General features: G+C 39.5%; 1 protein-coding gene across 2 annotated transcripts in view; it reads right to left on the bottom strand.

Moving 5' to 3' along the window:
• The window catches only part of PPM1D (protein phosphatase, Mg2+/Mn2+ dependent 1D), a 56,345-nt gene that overhangs the window by 28,544 nt on the left and 8,197 nt on the right, over nucleotides 1-19,604 (bottom strand). Inside the window, exons 2-3 of one of the 2 annotated variants that reach the window (XM_065910610.1) lie at nucleotides 9,154-9,382; nucleotides 548-672 (exon numbers count right to left, since the gene is read on the bottom strand). In XM_065910610.1, coding sequence (XP_065766682.1) covers nucleotides 548-672; nucleotides 9,154-9,382 — 354 coding nt within the window. The remainder of the gene's footprint in view (nucleotides 1-547; nucleotides 673-9,153; nucleotides 9,383-19,604) is intronic. The other variant, XM_065910612.1, reaches the window with a different exon arrangement.

The following is a 19,604-nucleotide window of genomic DNA, read 5'->3' as shown; positions in this document are numbered from 1 at the left end:
GTGTCTTTAGAGGAAGAAGGAGAGAAGGAAAAAAGTGATGTTTTCTAAGAGAAATTTTCTTTAGAAGAAAACTTAACTAGTACATCCAAAGTAAGATATTTCTATAGTTACAACCCTCTAGCCTTCCTTCCAAAACAAGATGGAACAGAAAATAAGTATTTTAATTTTGTCACAATTTACTTTGCTAGCTAATGAAAAAGAAAAAAGAGCTTTTAAGGCTCTTAAGAGAAATGTGAAGGGCTGACGTAGGTAAGGATATTTAGAAATAGTTTTAAGGCTAACATCAAGGTGGCCATATATTTACTTCCTTAGGAATAAACGGAAACTATCAGAACATTGAACACAACTCAGGATCAAAGAGCAAATGGCACTGAAATCCATACTTTAACCTTCCCCTCAATTAGGTTTTCAATCACTTACTACAGTATCATATTTACACACTCAGTATGTGTCAAATGAGGGTTTAACTTTCAGCCTTGTCTTTTATTTTACCACTGTATGCTGCAGAACATCCAAGATGGTTTCACCAAACAGAAGTCCTACTTACCAAGCGCTCTGGCTACTGCCAGAAAGGGAATCTGGTCAATGACGGTGCTCCTCCTCACAGGCCCGTTGTGAGTGAGCCGGGGTCGTTTCCAAACCACACGGTTCACCCCAGACTTGTTCATCACGCTGAAAGACAAGAGTTCACAGAAACACACTAAGGGGTCACAATATACCAACTCAAGTGGCTTCACAGGTTAAATAACTGTACAATCAGATTATATTACCACAAAATGGTGACTTAGCTGCTTTAGACACGAAGATGCATAAACCAAAGCTCCTGTTCATAAGGCAAAGACAAAATAGGGTAGATGAAGATGAGAATTTGGAGATTATTTAGGGAGCACAGAGGAATAGAAATGAGTAAATAGCATATATATAAAAGCAAGATAATTTGATAACTGAGAAAACTGAGGGGAGGAAGAAGTGGTTATAAAAGAAGAGGGAATACATAAAAGAAGTTGAAAAGGTTGTATAGTTTCTGAAGGATTTAAGGGTACTGAAAACAGAACTTCAGCTTTAGTATTTTTGATCTGAGGAATTAATAAGAAATGCCTCACTAGAAATACCTATGTATTTAGATATTTCTGTATTCAGAAATGTGAGACTAGACCTTGGAAACAGATCAGTTGCAGCGAGAGAGATCTGGAAGTTAGAGAACAAGAAAACCCTCCTAGAAATTTGGTGGAGCAGCAAGAGAAATCTGTAATTAATACACAGAGTAGTTAGTACACTCCAGGGTGCCTAACATATTGAAATATGATCAAATATTTCAGCAAAAAAGTAATACTAAAAACACAGTAGAGATGGTCTCTCAACCTATGCCCGAATGACTGAAATGGGAAACTGGCCCTTAAATGAATTTAACCATAATCTGCCTGGAATTTAAAAAATAAAGAAAGAAAAGAAAAATGTTTCCTTGGAAGGTTTAAAATAGTTGAGGGGAAGAGTGGCAAAGAGCATTTCCAAGAAACAAATATTAGCCTGCCTGATGTCAGGTTTACCTGACAGATAGATACATGCATAAGACCAGATTCCTGACTCCCAACAGTCTTTATACCCAGGTCCCACATGTACACTGAAAGCCTCTGATTACAGTCTGAAATTTCATTTCATCTACGGCAGGTCGGCTGACAATCATCTGTGGGCTTCTTGTCAGTTACTCTTCTCCTTATTAATGAGTCCTATGACATCCTGATGTACACGTGAGTCTCCTAATAGTTAACTATGCTGACTGTGAGTAGCATGACTCTATCCCCCTAAACTTGATGAACTCAGAAATTACTGGCTTCCAGACACACAAAGCAGAAATCGGACAGATAATGGTGACCATCTCCACAGGAATGTTGCTGAGAAACTCTGTGGATGTCAAGAGCCGGTTCACCTCCATCACGGCTTTTCTACTGCTCTAACTTCAAAGGAATGAGGGTACTAGAGAGAAGAGATAACAAACGGAATAAAAGTTCTAACAGAAACAAAGGCATAAATATTTATAAATGAGAAAAAAATCTTCCTCTGAGCCCAGAGAAACACGAATATAGCAGGAGAACAGCCTCAACCATCTTTCTAAAGCAGAAAACAAGCCTCATGAGACAACGGCAGGCCAGGGGGCTTAAGCAGCGCTGTCTCAGACTTCTTACTGTGATGAAAACTGTTCACTCCTCACGTTCTAACATGTAGCAGCCACCAGCCATGCCCAGCTACTGAGCTCTGTCAACGTGGCCAGGACAAATGAGGAACTGAGTTTTTAATTTAACTTTAATAAATTTATATTAAAGTTCAAACAGCCACATGGGGCTACAATAACCAGACAGAACAGGAGGGGAATGAAACAAGTGAAGAACATGGTAGAAAATTTGCTCAATGTTAACACAGAAGAGAAATATCAAGAGAGTTGCTCATTTACTCTCCCTTTTGAGAATTAATTTGTAATGCTGAAAGCAACATTATTCCAGATCATGGTAAGAGTCAGCAAAGGTGGTTACCTTTTTCTTTTTTTTTTTTTTGAGGCTGGAATTGCTTTTATTGGGGCGAGCGCTGCAGGCCCACCCTGGTCAGATGAGTGTTCCGCCCTCGGAGGCTGCGAGCGAGGGGAACACTCAGTCCGAGGGCGGAGCCGCCAGGGCCCCGGGGCGACGGAGCAGGAGCGGGAGGCACCCGCTGGACCTCCCCGTCGGCGTCCCGGCCCACTGTGGGCTGAGGCTCCCAGGGAGAGGCAGGCAGGCAGCACCCGCCGGAGGGGTGCCCCGCAAGCCTCGGGAGGCAGAAGCCTAGGGGGCCCCGCCGCAGCGGGCTGGCACACCTGAGCGCTGGGCAGTGGCGAGCCTTTTACAAGCAGGGTCTGTCTCCCATCCAGGTCTGCAACCTTGGGGCCTGGGTGCGAACGGGCACACAGCAGGCACTTACTAGGGAGCTGAGGTTGGAGGGCTGAAGCCAGAGGCCTGGGCCGGCTGGGTCTGCTCCGGGACCTCGCCCTCCCGTGGGGAAGGGGCTTCCTGAGCAGCCCAGAGGCCTAGAGACTCGCAGCCGCCCCCGCAAAGCGAGCGGGTCGGTCCTGGAGACAGAGGCCCTGCTCCTGGGGGCTCCGTCCGCTGCCCTGGCAGGTCGGCCTGGGGTTGGGGCTGGTCTACGGGGCTGGGGAAACCTCGCCCCGATGGAAACCCCTGGGGAGACAGAGGGCTGAGTTGGGGCGCGGTAACTTTTTATTTTATGCTTTCTTCAAAGCTGACCCTCAAAAGCAAACAGTAAAGACTAAATCTACCATTCATGGTAGATTCACTTCCCCTGGCAGTCCAGTGGTTAAGACTCTGCTCTTCCAACGCAGAGATCCCTGGTCAGGGATCTAAGCTCCCACAGGTTGTGTGGTGTGACCAAAAAAAAAGAGAGAGAGACAAAAATGTTTGTTGCTGTCCAAATCTTTGCTAATATACCATTCACAAGAATCTATGAAACACAAGAGTTACGGGGAAAGAGACACCAACATTCTGCCTTCCTAACAGCTTATGCTCTATAGCTCTTTCCTAAACCTGCTCCCTAAAAAGTAAGGTTTGCATGCATGCCATGTTCAATGGCTTCAATCATGTCCAATTCTGCAACCCTACAGACTGTAGCCCGCCAAGTTTCTCTGTCCATGGGATTCTCCAGGCAAGAATACTGGAGTAGGTTGCCATGGCCTCCTCCAGGGGAACTTTCAGACCCAGGGATCAAACCTGTGGTTCCTGCATTGCAGGCACGTTCTCTACCACTGAGCCACCAGGGGATCCCCATTAAGTAATTGCAATAGCTACCCACATTGCTTTCAAGATAACACTCCTAGGAGTCCTGCTCTCTTGACACGTAATATTCAAAGTTATTACGGTCTCTGTGTAGAAACACCAACAGAGGAACAAATGACAAAATAAGGGCAGTGGCTAAAACAAAGTTTTACATCCAGTATCAAAAACCCAAAGCAATGTTGTAAAAGATGCTGTTTCTCTTGCACTTCCTGCCATTGTCCTATGTGATTAAAAGGCATACACAAAGGATCAGCCAGACATGCAGGGGCTGACTGAGAAGCAACAGGAGGCTGGGAAAACAGAGCACTGGCCAGTTGCCTAGGGTGAGGACAGAAGGAAAGGAGGAAATGACTTATAACAAAACAGCTCAATTTGTGCAAAAAGACACCTGCTCTCAAATGGCAAAGAGCTCATCCAGCTGTCCAGATGGTATTTTAAGTAACAGCACAAAAACCATAAACTCAAAAAAAAAAAAAATTAAATACAAATAACATAATTTAAAATTTCATAGAGAAAAATAAAGGAATAGTGAAGAAAAAGATTTTTTACAAGACTAATGAGAGGAATCAGGTCTACCAATATTAAAAACTATAATAAAGCCTTGATTTTAAAAAAGTATGGTACTGGTATGTAAGAACGCCCAAAAAAAGGCCCAAAGGTTGGGTGGGCCAAAAAGTTCATTCAGGTTCTGCCATAATATGATGATATGGGAAAACCTGAAGGAACTATTTTTGCGGGGCCAGCCCAATATATATGATTGCAAAGCTCACTTTGCATAACGACCAGTAGTGGTTTCAGATACATACTGACCTTCACACTTATAGGACCTAATAAACTACAGCATGAAGCCAGGTTCACTTAACTTTGTAGGATACAGGAAGGAAACACAGTCTGCCAGAACTGCAGCTCCACTAGTGCCTTCAGCAGTGATCCTTATAGAAATCAGGAGCCAATTTCCAGCCACCACAAGTGAGCTTCGTAGGCCATAGGAATCTGTGTCTCAAGAGCCCCTGACTTCCTGGTCCCCACATAAGTCCAACTACATGTACACAGGGCAGCCAAGGTCCCTGCTTTCCAAGAGAAATCTGTGGTCCACAGAAATCTTTCCTATCCACCTGCAGTTCCATTCGAGGATCCTTCTACAACAAGCAATGTTGCCTTGTAACAGAGATGACATTCCATAGTTACCTTAACCAGGGAAAGAGTGCTACAAGAGGATAAACTCCAGGTCATCTTCCCACCATAGAAGGGTTTTATGCCTGGTAAGCCTTCTAAATCAGCAAGAATAGCTGCGGAATTGTTCAAGTGGCTACTGATGGCCAGTTAGGAAAAAATATTAACTTGAATCCCTACTACACAACTTTAAAATTCCAGAGCTATAAGATTAAAATGTAAATGACAAAACCATACAAATACTAGAAAAGTGGCTCCTGAAATATGGTTCAGAGACACCCCCCACCGGGAGTCCCCCAGACAATTTCAGGGGATCTACAAGGTCAAAATTATTTTCCTAATAATACTAAGACTATGTGCATACAGTGGAGTTTTGCAACAGCTACAGAACTTGATACAGTGTATGATAAAAGATGTCAATATTTGGATGATCTGCATAACGTGGCTAACCAATATTTTACAAATGACCAATACCAGGTTTCAAAATCATGCACAGGGGCTATATACTTTATGATTCCAACTATGTGGCACTCTGGAAAAGGTAAAACTATGAAGATAATAAAAAAGACCAGCGGCTGCCAGAAACAGAAAGGGAGGGAGGGGAAAGCAGGCAGAGCACAGAAGATTCCTAGGACAGTGGAACTATTCTGTATGAAACTATAAAGGCAGACACCTGTAGACACGTCTGTCAAACCCTAGAATGTACAACACCAAAAGCAACCTAAATATAAACTACTGACTTTGAGTGATAATGATGTGTCAATGTAGGGTCATCAATCCTAACAAATGAACCGCTCTGGGGAAGAGAGCTGACAGTAGAAGAGACTAGTCACCCAGAGGAGGCAGGGACTCCTGTACTTTCTGCTCAATTTTGCTATGAATCTAAAACTGCTCAAAAAATAAAAGTCTATTTAAAAAATCACGCATGGATAAAAATATTATTTAACCAATGGCTCTTAACTGATACACCAGTGGCTCTCAATGAAAGAATATAAAAAAGTTACTGATAAGATTTCAGACACCACATTATTAACTTTTAAGAAATTCCCTCTTCATGAATTTTAGAACAGTATCAAAGTAAAATACCCCCAAAATATGAAAAAGCTTTGAAAACAGTCTCCCTTTCCACCTATATATCTATATAAAATCTGATTTTACTTTAGATACTGCAACCAAAATACCTTATCACAAGAGTTTGAATGCAGAAGCAAATATAAGAATCTAGCTGTCACCTACTAAGCCAGACAATAAAGAGATTTATAAAACTGTAAAACAGTGCCAATCCTCTCAAATGTCTGTTTTGGGGAAACAGCTGTATTTTCATAAAAAAATGTTCTTTATGTTAACACATAATGAGCTTAATATTGCTATTTTTCAATAAATTAACAAATATTTGAAAACATCTCCATTTTAATGCCTAATATGGTTAAGTCAATACATTTGACTCATATAAACAAAAAAGCTCTTTGAGGGCCTCAATTTTTAAGAATGTAAAGTCTTCCTAAGACCAAAGTATCATAACTGTTGTATGAAAAGAAAATATAGAAGATTTTTTAACAAGCTCAGAGTGAAGGAATTATATATATGGCACAAAAACCAAAAGTCATAACGGCAGATACTGATAAATTTAACTACATTAAAATAAACTTCCACATGGAATAAAAATTCCAGGAGCAGAATCAAAAGACAAACTGTGAAAACATCTGAAATTCATCACATACATTAGTCTAATTTCTCTAATGTATATGTGGCTCTTATACATTAATACAAAAAGAAGGCTGACTACTCTCCCCCATAAATGAACAAAGATGATACACAAAAACACACAGAAAAGGAAGTCTATATAGCTTTTCAACAAGTAAAAAAAATTCAACTTTTCTCAGGATAAATTCAAATGAAAACATCACCACGATGACTTTTTTTTTAACCTACAACTGGTGATGATCAAAAAGTTCTATAATTATGTTGTCAGGGTCATTCACATATATTGCTGATAGAAGTATAAACTGGTACAACCTCCATGGAGACAAACAGTTACCAATGTAATTTTACATCCTGCTTACTGTGACCAACAAGCATTCTCCTATATTATTAAAAATTCCTGGCAGGGGAAAGGGCGAATTGGTCAAAGGTACAAATTTCCAGTTATAAGATAAATAAGTACTATGGATGTAATGTACCACATGATAACTATAGTGAACATTGCTATATGATACACAGGAGAAGTTGTTATGACAATAAATCCTAAGGGTTCTCATCACAAGGAGAAAGATTTTTCCCTTTATTTTTTCTCTTTTTAAAAATTGTATCTATATGAGAAGATTGAGATTAGTTGAACCTATTGTGGTAATATTTCACAATATAATTAAACCGAACCATCATGTAGTACGTCTTAAATCTACACAATGACATGTCAATTATCTCTCAGTGAAACAGGCAAAAAAATGGTATACTTTTTAAAAAAATTCCTCACATGTACTGGAGGTCATTATACTAGTCTACCTTTACTTTTTGGTCTGTTCGTTCTGGCCGTGCCACGCAATTTGCAGGATCTTAGTTCCCTGAGGAGGGACTGAACCTAAGCCCTCAGCAGTCAAAGTGCAGAGTCTTAACTGCTGAACCACCAGGGAATTCCCTGACCTTTACTTAAATGTTTGAAAATTTTCATAATATCGTGATTTTAAAAAATGCTGTTTACATCATATCCACTGTTATGAATATAATTAAATGTAATTAACCATTTTCCAGATGTTGGGCCTTCAAGTTATTTTCAGCTAAATTAATAGTCAATAAACACTGCTGCAATCAATAACTCTATTTAGACATTTTGATCTACATTTCATATTTCTTCTTTAGAGGAGATTCCTGAAATTACTCAGCCTATATACATCTAAAGTTAGTGGTATGTTGTATTTTGTATAGGTCATATCAATATATAATCCTAGCAACAGGATGCCCATTACAATTAAAATATTGCTAACTCAATAACAAAAAATAGAACTTCACTTCAATGTTAAATATTTTTTCAAATGTTTCTACTACTGTTTTTAGTTTTTCCTGTCATTCAAACTTCTCCTTTATGCCATCTGAAGGTGGCAGAGTTTTACTGTTTCTCTTACTGATCTTTTGAACGCTTGGTAGTTCAAGGATGTTAATTCTTTCCTTCAGCTTATTATTTCTCTGAAAAAAAATTATCTTATTTAATAAAAACAAGAAAGGAGAAAAAAGTAACAATATTATGGTAAGACTTGAGTTAAATAATTATTTAGAAAACACTGCATTCTGTTTAACTTGCCTCAGATCCTTGATTTTTAAAAAATTAGTATTGGAATGATTTTTAAATTTTCTTATGTTATTCCTTCCTCTGCTTTTTAGAATAACCTTGCACTTTAGTTTGTATCATAAAAATACTATGCTTAAGTCAAACTCACTTCATCATCTACAAACTGTCTCAAAACACACAGAACACAGTACAGAGGTTTGTCGCGCGCATGACTTAGAAATCAAAGGGGAGGATGCATGAGTCAGGTGCTCGGGCCTGGTGCACTGGGAGGACCCTGAGGAGTCGGGTGGGGAGGGAGGTGGGAGGGGGGATCGGGATGGGGAATACGTGTAACTATATGGCTGATTCATGTCAATGTATGACAAAACCCACTGAAATGTTGTAAAGTGATTGGCCTCCAACTAATAAAATAATATTAAAAAAAAATAAAAAAATAAAAAAATAAAAAACATTTCTAGGATTAATAATAAAAAAAAAAAAAAAAAAAAAAGAAATCAAAGGGGAAAACTGAAAGCTAATTCTAACAAAACTCTATTCCCCAAAATAGATTCAAATTGTTCTGTTCTGGAACTCTGAGGGCTGCTTTGTCCAGATTCTGAAGGGCATGCTGATTAGTGTTTATACAAAAGGCTTTAAATAAATCCTTGTATGTTTTGTTACTTGAGTGCCATTAAGATACTATTTCCCTTTGGAGCCATTTATCAGAAATAAATCAGTCAATTCAAAATAATAAAATAAACATGAATATGCATGGGCACTTTACCAGGCAAGCTAAAACTCTGTGACTTCATTAGAAGGGAGAAGTAGGTCAACCTGGTAAGTAAAGCGGAAAGGACTACACAGAACGAAAGAGCAGAGGCAGAGCAGCTCAGTCATTACCTCCCGCCGAGTCCTTCGATTCGCTCTCTCTCCTTGGGGAGTTCTGGCTTATGGTCCTGCGTCACCTCCACAGCTCGGATAAAATCATCCTTGGGGTCATCCTGAATTCCAAGAACCACCCCTGAGTCGCCCACGTGAGCAACATACATCTTCAAGCCTCGGATGATGACCACACTGGCAGTTGTCCCTGACGTGCTGGGAAGACCTGTCATCGTCTTTGGCCATTCTGCTGTAATAGAAAAGAAAAAATTTTACTTTCAGGTGTACACATAACTACTGTGGCAGAATAAAAACAGCAACTTATGTTGAGTTAGCATGTTAAAATCTGAATTAGCACACAAAAAATATTTAAGAAACATATTTTGAAAGCTATTAAAGAAGGACTTGTGTTAATCCCTTCATTCTTACATTAATAAATTAATTTTATAGATAATGCAAGTATATTGTGACCATCAAGACAATCTTAGGAGAAAAATGTTACATCGTAGGTTTAGTAATTCCACATAAGTCTTAGTCTTAACCACATTTAGTAGCAAGGATACGTTAAAAGTTTTGATACCATACTGGCAGCAGCTTATCATCTATTTATATTAATTTTTCTTTGAAAAGATTTTCAGAAAAAGCTACTTGATTTGTTTTAAAAATAATTCTGATGAATATTCATAACCTAATAAATAACATTTACCAAACACCTACTGGATACCACTTCCTAAGAGCTTTACCTGTGCTAAGAGCTTTACCTGTATTATCTCATAACACTAACAATAAGCGAAGATCAGTTCTATTATTTTCATTTTGCAGATGAAGAAACCAAAACTTTGGTTAAGAAATTTGCTCAAAATAACTCAAGTATTTTAAGCAGCACAGATCCCATGTATCTAATTCCAAAACCTACACTGATTATATTCACTATCATTTAAAACTTCTGAAATATTCTATGAAATGAAGTGTTCAGTCGTGCCTGACTCTTTGCAACCCCATGGACTGCAGCCCACCAGACTCATCTGTCCACAGGATTTTCCAAGCAAGGATACTGGAGTGGGTTGCCATTTCCTTCTCCAGGAGATCGTCCCAACCCAGGGATTGAACCCGGGTCTCCTGCACTACAGGCAGATTTTTTTATCGACTGAGCTACAAGAATGAAATATTCTATAACATTAAACAAATTACAGTTCAAGATAGCAAACAAAGTCTGAACATTGACATATTCTCCCCACAAAATCCTACTGAAAGGACAGATTACAAATATTATGAAACACAGAGAAGGGTCATAAGAAAATCTGAGGAATTCCTGAAATTTTAAACAAATGGAATTGTATTGAGGGGGGAAAAATCAAATGCAAAATTTGTAATTCAACATGAGGAAAAAGCAGCAAGTAAAGAAGGCAGTACATCAGTATTCCCTGTTAAAAGAGTTCCAGAAAAGCTCAAACTCAGAGACAGCGGCAAAGGCTGAAGTGAGGAATGGATGGTGGAAGCTTGGTAGATTCATTTAAAACTGTGGGAGCTAGGTTAGTGCCTAAACTCCCCACATGGTAAAAGGTGAAACATTTACATTCCTAAGATGCCAGTACTAACTACAGCGCATGTGTGCTAAGTCGCTTTAGTCATGTCCAACTCTTTGTGACCCCACCATACTGCTCTGTCCAGGGATTCTCCAGGTAAGAATGCTGGAGTGAGTTGGTATGCCCTCCTCCAGGGGATCTTCCCAATCCAGGTATCGAACCTCCATCTCTTATGTCTCCTGCATTGGCAGGTGGATTCTTTACCACTAGCACCACCTGGGAAGCCCCAGTACTAACTATAATAATTCTCTTCTTTTTAATTAATTAACTTATTTCAATTGGAGGACAGTTATAATATTGTGATGGTTCTGCCTCGCATCTACATGAACCAACCACAGGTATACATGTGTCCTCCCCACCCTGACCTCCCCTCCCACCTCTCTCCCCCCGCCCCCGCCACTCTGTCCTCCTAGCTTGTCCCAGAGCACTGACTTTGGCTGCCCTGCTTCATGCATCAAACTTGCACTGGGCATCTATTTTACATGTGGTAATGTGCATGTTTCAAAGCTATTCTCTGACTTACTTCGCTCTGTTTAACAGGCTTCAGGTTCATCCACCTCATTAGAATTGACTCAAATGTGTTCCTTTTTATAGCTGAGTAATATTCCACTGTGTGTATGTACCACAACTTCCTCATCCACTCATCTGACAATGGACATCTAGGCTGCTTCCATATCCCAGCTATTGTAAATAGTGCTGCCATGAATATTGGGGTACATGTATCTCTTTCAATTTTGCTATCTTTTAAGGAAAGTGGTGCATCTGCTGATGGGAATAAGAGGATCTCAAAGGGGATGTGGGAGAAGAAATAAATTCCGCCCCCGCCAAGTGGATGGGGTGTCACTCAACTTTTACAGCCATGAACCTCCTCTAATATATCTAGGCTAACTAGTCCTTTTCTTTTCCAAAATTATATATGCTGAAAAGCCATCTCTTGAACCCTACATTGCATCTCCCTGTCCCATTCCATTGTATAGATGGAATCCATCCTTCAGAGTGACCTGTCACTCACAACAGAGGGCTTCTTGCGGCACAGAAAATAACTGCTGAGGGAAACCAGAACAGCTACCGATACTGATGAAGCTAGAAATTCATGTGCATGTACCACATACACAAGTAAAACCATCTGCAACAGTACAGACACACAGTAAGTATTCAATGAACACTGGTTTGCGGGCTTCTCTGGTGGCTCTGTAGTTAAGAACCTGTCTGCTAATGCAGGAACATGGGTTCGATTCCTGGCCCAGGAAGATCCCAGAGGCCATAAATAAATAAAATTTAAAAACATTAGTCTTTGTGATTACCATTATGTATTTAAGAAAAAAGCAAACAGCCTGAGAGACACCAAGTGGAGTTACCCTCCCACCAAAAAAAAAGCCCCAAAGAAAACAGTTGTGAGATTGCTGGCATTGATAAAGTCCAATAAGGTCAATGAATATAAATACTTACATAAAATACCAATTCTATTTCTGTAAAATAGAAAAAATTACAAAATATAACTTTAAAAAAAAGATCCCAACCACAGTAACAGCAAAAGGTGTGAAATATCTGGGAACAATGCTAACAAATCTCTAATAAGACATTTCTGGAAAAGTAGTAAACCAGTGAACAAATAAAACAGCAGCACAGAAACAGATCCATGCATATTTAGACACTTGATATATGAACAGTGGAGAAAAGACAGACATGCAATAAATGGAACTGGGACAAAATTTAAAAAATAGTAACTCTGAGTTCCTGATGCCAAACACAAAAAATCAATTCCAGATACATTAAAGACCTAACATGAGGGACCTCTCTGGTGGCACAGTGGATAGGAATCTGCCTGCCAATGCAGGGGACACGAGTTCAATTCCTGCTCCTGGAACTGAGTAGGACAACTAACCCCATGCACCACAACTCCTGAGGCTTCAGGCCCTAGAGCCCGTGCTCAGAACCCACCACAATGAGAAGCCTGCACATCGCAACTAGAGAGTGGCCCCTGCTCGCTGCAACTGGAGAAAGTCTGTGTGCAGCAATGAAGGCCCAGCAAAGCCAAAATAAATTAATTTTTAAAAAAAGACCTAACATGAAAAGCAAAGCTAAAATGCTCAGAAAATGCACAAAACGGTACATTCATGATCTCAAGGTAAAGAAGGATTTCCTAAAGACAAAAATGGATTAGCCATATAAAATGATTGTGAAGTTGTACTACCACCAAGAGTTTCTATTTATTAAGATACTAGAGTGAAAAGACAACTCACAAAATGGAAGAGGATATATTTGTAACATATATAGGTCAAAGGAATAGTATCCAGAATACATAAAACGCTCCAACAAATCAAATCAATAAGACTACTCAACAGAAAAACAGATAAAGAGCCTGAACAGGCTTTGACAAATGAGGAGATGCAGACAGTCAAAAAGTATGCAGAGATGTTTGGCTTCTTTAATCATCAGGGAAATACAAATTAAAAGCCACAATGAGATACCACACATAATTATCAGATTGCATAAAGTTTGACAATATTAAGTTAAGAATGTGGAATAACATGTTCTATCATCAACTACTGGTAGGAGTATGAACTGGTACAACTACTTTAGAAAACATCTTATGCATTATATGGTAAAGGTGAAGATGGGCATACTCTGTTCATTTGGTATACACTAGAAATTAATGCACATGTGCACACAATACCTATGAATGTTCATTGCGCACTGTTCATCTGGGCTTAAAATGAGCAACAACTCAAATGTCCTTCAAAATAACAATAGATTACACTACACACCATGGGTAAGAACCTCACAGGACACATGAGATAAAAAAATACATACAGCATGATTTTCTTCGGGAAAAAAAAAAACTATCATGTTTACAGGCAACAGGCAAAACTATTAAGAAAAATAAGTAAATCACTACAGAACTATAATCACAAAAGTCAAGATCCTGGTTGCCCCCTGGGGGAAGCGAGGAATATGAGATCAGAAGGGCCTACTGGGGTGCAGGCTATGTTCTCTTTCTTAACAGGATGGTGTTCATTTGATGATTATTATACTGGACATTTATGTTTTAAGGCCTTTTATGTATGCGTGCTATATTTCACAGTTTTTTTTTTTTAAGTTAAAAAAAAAAAAAAGTAGCGGGAAAAAGGCATCAATTCTGCAAACACAGATTCCAGGAGACAGCTCTATAGACTATGCAGTTTTGCAGTTTGGTTATAGACATCATTACTTAGAAGCTTAGCCTAGAGTATGGTGTATGTTTCTTTAGCCCTTATTTTATGGCTCTAGGTAAAACCTTTCCTTTTTTTTTTAAAGAAACTGGAAAAGAGTCTTTTCTGCAGCTAAATATAATGAGAACGAAGTGAACTCCCAGAAAAGAGTTCTTAAGCACATTCAGAAAAACAAAATTTACCTACAGTATACAAGTAATTCAGCTGTTGGCAAAAAGCACCTAAAGTGAGATGAAAAGGGAAGAAAAAAGCTAAAAATAAAAAGGATATTTGAAGAAATGTTAGATGCATGCAATGATCTAAAAATACTGAATAATCCATGCTTTCCCTATTCATTTGAAATGTCACCTTTTATCATATGTTACATCTTGCCTCAGATCTATTTCTGGACTCATCCTACTAATCTATTTATGGTGCTTTTTAATAATTGGGAGTTTAAGTATCCTCCAATTATTTTTCTTTTTCAATATTCTCTGAAGTATTTTTCCATATGAACTTCAGAAGCAACAGCCACCCTGTGGAGGTTCTGATTGAAACTGCAATGACTTTATGTATTAAGGAACCTGCCTCTTTATAATGTCTTCCTTAGCCTTTCTTGTTTTCTACTTTACATTTTAATCAAAAAACCAAAATGACTTAAAACTAGGAGCATATTAAAAACAGGATCAGATAGTATATGAACTCTGATTTAAGCATCCTTTAGAATATGTGCGTAAGTCAGTAAAACAAAGACTAATAAATTTTATAACACAAAAATGTAAAATTTCTGGGTGAAGTAAAGCTATGATAAACATGTATAGAAAGTATATGTTCTTTATAATAAGTTTCAACTTGGGAGTACTTATATACTTGGAGAAGGAAACGGCAACCCACTCCAGTATTCTTGCCTGGAGAATCCCATGGACAGAGGAGCCTGGTGGGCTAGAGTCCACGGGGTCGCACAGAGTCGGACACGACTGAGCGTGTACACTTTATATACTTATCACATGTTAATACCTATTAACATATACTGAGACTCATTTAACTCTCGAGAGGTTCTGCCTGCCGGCTTTGAGTCTGTCGCTGCCCCGGGGCTTTCTCCAGCTGTGGTACCCGGGCTCGCCGCCATGGCTTCTCTTCGTGTGGAGCTCGGGCTCTAGGCCTGGAGGCATCAGTAGCTGTCACGCGGGCTTCGTTGCTCCTCAACATGTGGGATTTTCCTGAACCAGTGATCGAACCTGTGTCCCCTGAACTGGCCGGCGGATTCTTTATCCACTGTGCCTCCAGGGAAGTCCGAGGTAGGTACTATCTTGATTCTAGTTTAAAGATGAGGATACTCAGGCACGAAGAGGTAAGGTCACACAGGCGGCAAACAGAGAAACCGGGATTTAAACCCAGGCAATTCACCAGAGTCCTAATCACTGCACTAAGAGTTCTTACAGCATTCTAGTGTCAAAGTAGTACAGAATAGTAAAAGCCTTCAGGAAGCAATTTGAAAGACATGTATCAATAGTCATCAAAAGATAAAACATATTTTTCAACCAAATAATTCAGCTTTCGGAAATTTTTCTTCCTGAGGAAATCATCCAAATGGAGGAAAAGGCTACATTGCTTTTGTCATTGTTGTTTAGTCACTCAGTTGTGTCCAACTCTTCTGCGAGCCCATGGTCTGCAGCCCACCAGGCTCCTCTGTCCATGGGATTCTCCAGGCAAGAATACTGAAGTTGGGTTGCCATTTCCTTCTCCAGGGGATCGTTCCAGACCAGGGATCAAACCCACGTCTCCTGCATTGGCAGGCATACTTTACCACTGAGGCAACAGGGAAGTCCTTATGTTGTTTTTACTTTAGTCTTTACAAGAGTATTAAAACACAGTACACACCTGTCTAACACACATTCCCCCTTCTGATACTAGCATCCCAATTTTGTTCTGGAGTTCACAGCCTCCACTGCATGCAGTCTTTAGGAATGGAACTGAAAAACCCGCTTGCTCCTGGCCTAGGTATAGGCAAATGACCTGTGTCACTCTTTCATATATTTGCATCTTTAGATACAAAGGCATAAAGCCAACTATTGGAGCTGATTCACCCCAGAAACTAAAACCTTTCAATGAGTGTCCACTAGCTCCTATCACCTAGAGCCCCAGAGATACCTGCTTCTGTCCACTGTGAAACCTGGTTTAGCCTTTAGTTTGGTTCTGTGAGCTACCTAACATCCTTCTAATAAATTCCCATGTTCTTTTCCCTTCTTATAATAGACTGAGTCACTGTGTTGTTTCCAAAGAATTGTAATACAAAACGAGTACCACAGAGTAGGCTGCAGGCAACTGATTCTCAGAAAAATGTCAATTAGTTATGGAACCAAAGAGGGGTAGAAGACATTGAGTCCCTTGTTCAAATAGTTCACCGGTTTCAGGTAGTAACCAGTGGTGAGACAGGGCTGGATTTATCAATAAACAGTAAGTGGATAGTCTACAGTGAGCATACTAGCTTAGAATGAGGGTAATAAAACTTCTCTGCAAACACAGATCCAACTCTGACCTAAGATTCCATGACTGAGAAACAACAAACAATTTGACATGACTGTTCTCAAGCTGAAATGTGTCCTTCCAAAAAAGATATGCTGAAATCCTAATACTCAGTACCTCAGAACATGATCTTATTCGAAAAGAGGGTCTTTACAGACAATCAAGTTAAAATAAGTCATGAGGGCGGGCTCTAATCCAGCAGGACTGGTGTCCAGCAGAAAGGGGAAATATGAACATAGAGTCAGACAAACACACAGAGAAAAGATGCTAAACACATAAGGAAAAGAGTCATTTGACTAGAGGGCTGCTTCTACAAGCCAGGGAACGCCAGGAATTCCTGGTAAACACGAAGCTAGAAGAGGTAAAGGACTTCCTCTCAGAGCTTAGAGTATAGAAACAGCATGGCCCAGCCAAAACCCTGATTTTGGACCTTGGGCCTCCAGACCTGTGAGACAGAATCTTCTGTTAAGTCAACCAATTTTTGGTACTTTATTATGGAAGTTCCAGAAAACAAACACAATGATATAAAGGAAACAATTCAAAGGTTTAGGGAAATAGGGACCTTAGATTAAATCTTATACAAATATGCATCCCACTTATCTACCCCAAGAAAAGTTGAGAAGACTCTCTTTAACTTCAATACTTAAGGAAATAATCAAGTAAACACCAAAACCTTTTTTTTAATTGAAGTATAGCTGATTTACAATATTGTGTTAGTTTCAGGTATTCAGCACAGTGGTTCGGTTATACATCTTTTTATATACTTTTTTCTTTTTTTTGGATACACTGTGTAGCATGTGGGGGGTCTCACTTCCCTGACCAGGAATCAAACCCAGGCCTCTTGCCTTGGGAGCTTGGAGTCTTTGACACTGGACTACCAAAGAAGTTCCCATATATTCTTTTTATTCTTTTCCATTATTGGTTATTACAAGATATTGAATGCATTCACTGTGCTATACAGATATGCTTACTGTTAATCTATTTTATATATGGTACACCAAAATCTTTTAAACACATTTTACTGACTTTTCTCTCTAAGCAAGAAATACTAAGGGAAGAGGCTGCAGTGAAAATGCTCCTGATCTCTGCGGGTGGGAAAATTCTGAGATGATGGAGATCAGATGAGAGCAGTTAATTACCCAAAGAAAATCTGGCATGGTTACTTCACTGACAACAGGGGAGAGGCAAAACTGGATCTCCAGAATGGTCTTTTCAACAAAACACAAGAAACAAATCAATCTTCCAAGTTTAAAGAATTGTTAACCATCTTCAAAGTGGCTAAACACCGAGGAAAAAGATACCCACAACACTGAGGAACTACTGAACAACAGCTCTAAGATAATAATTCTGAAAAAAAAAAAATAATAATAATTCTGGAGCTACAGAATACAGTCACAGTCCACTGATAAATAAGAGTTAAGGCCCGTGGAGGTCAGGTTCTAAACAGACTTTCAATCCAGTCTACCTGAGACCCAGTGGAATCCCAAACCTACCCCACAGCTTTTGGTCCCCAAATAACCTCAGCCACTAACAGCTTCCTCTCATGGTTCTTCAGTAATTGGTCGGAAATTCTATTACGGGAGAAAAGGCCAAGTGCAAGACCACCAATAGTACTCTCTTCCAAAATAGCAAGTTAAAAGCATTATCACATCTCTCAAAGAAGCACAAAGATTTGTGTCACCATTAAAACATGAGCAGAGGTGATGATCTGATATAGTCTGACTACTGCAAAAGTCTGACAGCTCTTAGAAGATGACAGGGGATTATAATCAAATTAATCAAATGGTGATGCCAAATGTTGCTGCAGTTTTGATTTATCCTCTTTACTGAAACAAATAAACACAGCCTTGGCTATCTGGTATGCATCCAACCGCAGTGCTCTGATGAAGCTGCTACCTAGATTCCATTTCGGATCGGACACCTGCTTCTTCAGGTTTACTTCCCCGCCCCCTCAGGAATAATCCAAAGAACTTTTTTCTTGAACCAATAGAAAGTCAACAGCCAAAAAAATATACCATCACTCCCAAATACTATTATAGTATCTAATTCCTGTGTATAGTATCTAATTCCTGTCTCTCAGTCACATCCAACTCAGTGACCCCATGGACTGTAGCCCACCAGGCTCCTCTGTCCATGGGATTTCCCAGGCAACAATACTGAAATGGCTTTGCCATTTCTTTTTCCAGGATTCTTCCAGACCCAAGGATCGAACCCGAGTCTCTGTGTTTCCTGCATTACAGGCGAATTCCTTGCCTGGAGGGTGAAATTTGAGGAACAGAATTGCAATATAAGCACATGGGAAGCCCTAATTCCTACACCATCAGAATCAGGAAATTAACATTGATACCATACTACCACCTAATCTATAGATCTCACTCATTTTCATCAACTAGCCTAACAATATGCTTTATAATAAAAGATAAAATTCAGGATCCCTTGTTGTATTTGCTTATCATGTATCTTTAGTCACTTCCAACTTGGAACCTCAGTGTTTCCTTGATGCTTTTTAGGAACACTTGGCCAGTCATTTCAAGAATGTCTCTCAGTTTGGGTTTGTTTCATGTTTCCTCATGTTTGTAACGAGATTATGCATTTTTGGCAGGAACATCACAGAAATAAGATCATCTCCCTGCAGGCAGTAGTATACTATTTCAACTTGTCCCATGAAAAGTGATGCTACTCTTGAATCACTCAATTAAGGTAGTGTCTACCAGGTTTCTCCCTATAATCTTTTTCTTTTTATAATTAATACATTTCACAGGGAGATTATCTGAGACAACATAAATATCCTTTGGAATGGATTGAATGGTGCCCACTCCCCAACACCAATAAAAGATATGCCCAGAAGCTGTGAATGTGACCTAATTTGGGAAAAGGATCTTTGCAAATGTAATTAGGTTAAAGATCTTAAGAAGCGATCACCCTGGATTAGAGTGGGTCCTAAATCCAAAGACCAGTGTCCTTAAGACAGAAGGGGAGAAGACACAGGCAATATAAAGACAGTGGTGACTGACAAGCCAAGAAATGCCAAGAATTCCTGCCAGCCACCAGAACCTAGAAGAGAGGATGAATCAGATTCACCCTCAGAGCCTCCAAAATGGGATCAAACCTGGGTTTCAGACTTCTGGCCTCCAGAACCATGAGAGAATAAATTTACGTTGTTTTAAGA

This window comes from Muntiacus reevesi, chromosome 18 (assembly GCF_963930625.1).
Source record: "Muntiacus reevesi chromosome 18, mMunRee1.1, whole genome shotgun sequence".
NCBI classification, from domain to species: Eukaryota; Metazoa; Chordata; class Mammalia; order Artiodactyla; family Cervidae; genus Muntiacus; species Muntiacus reevesi.
Note: the sequence above shows the minus strand (reverse complement) of the source record. Positions and strands in the feature narration are given on the sequence as shown.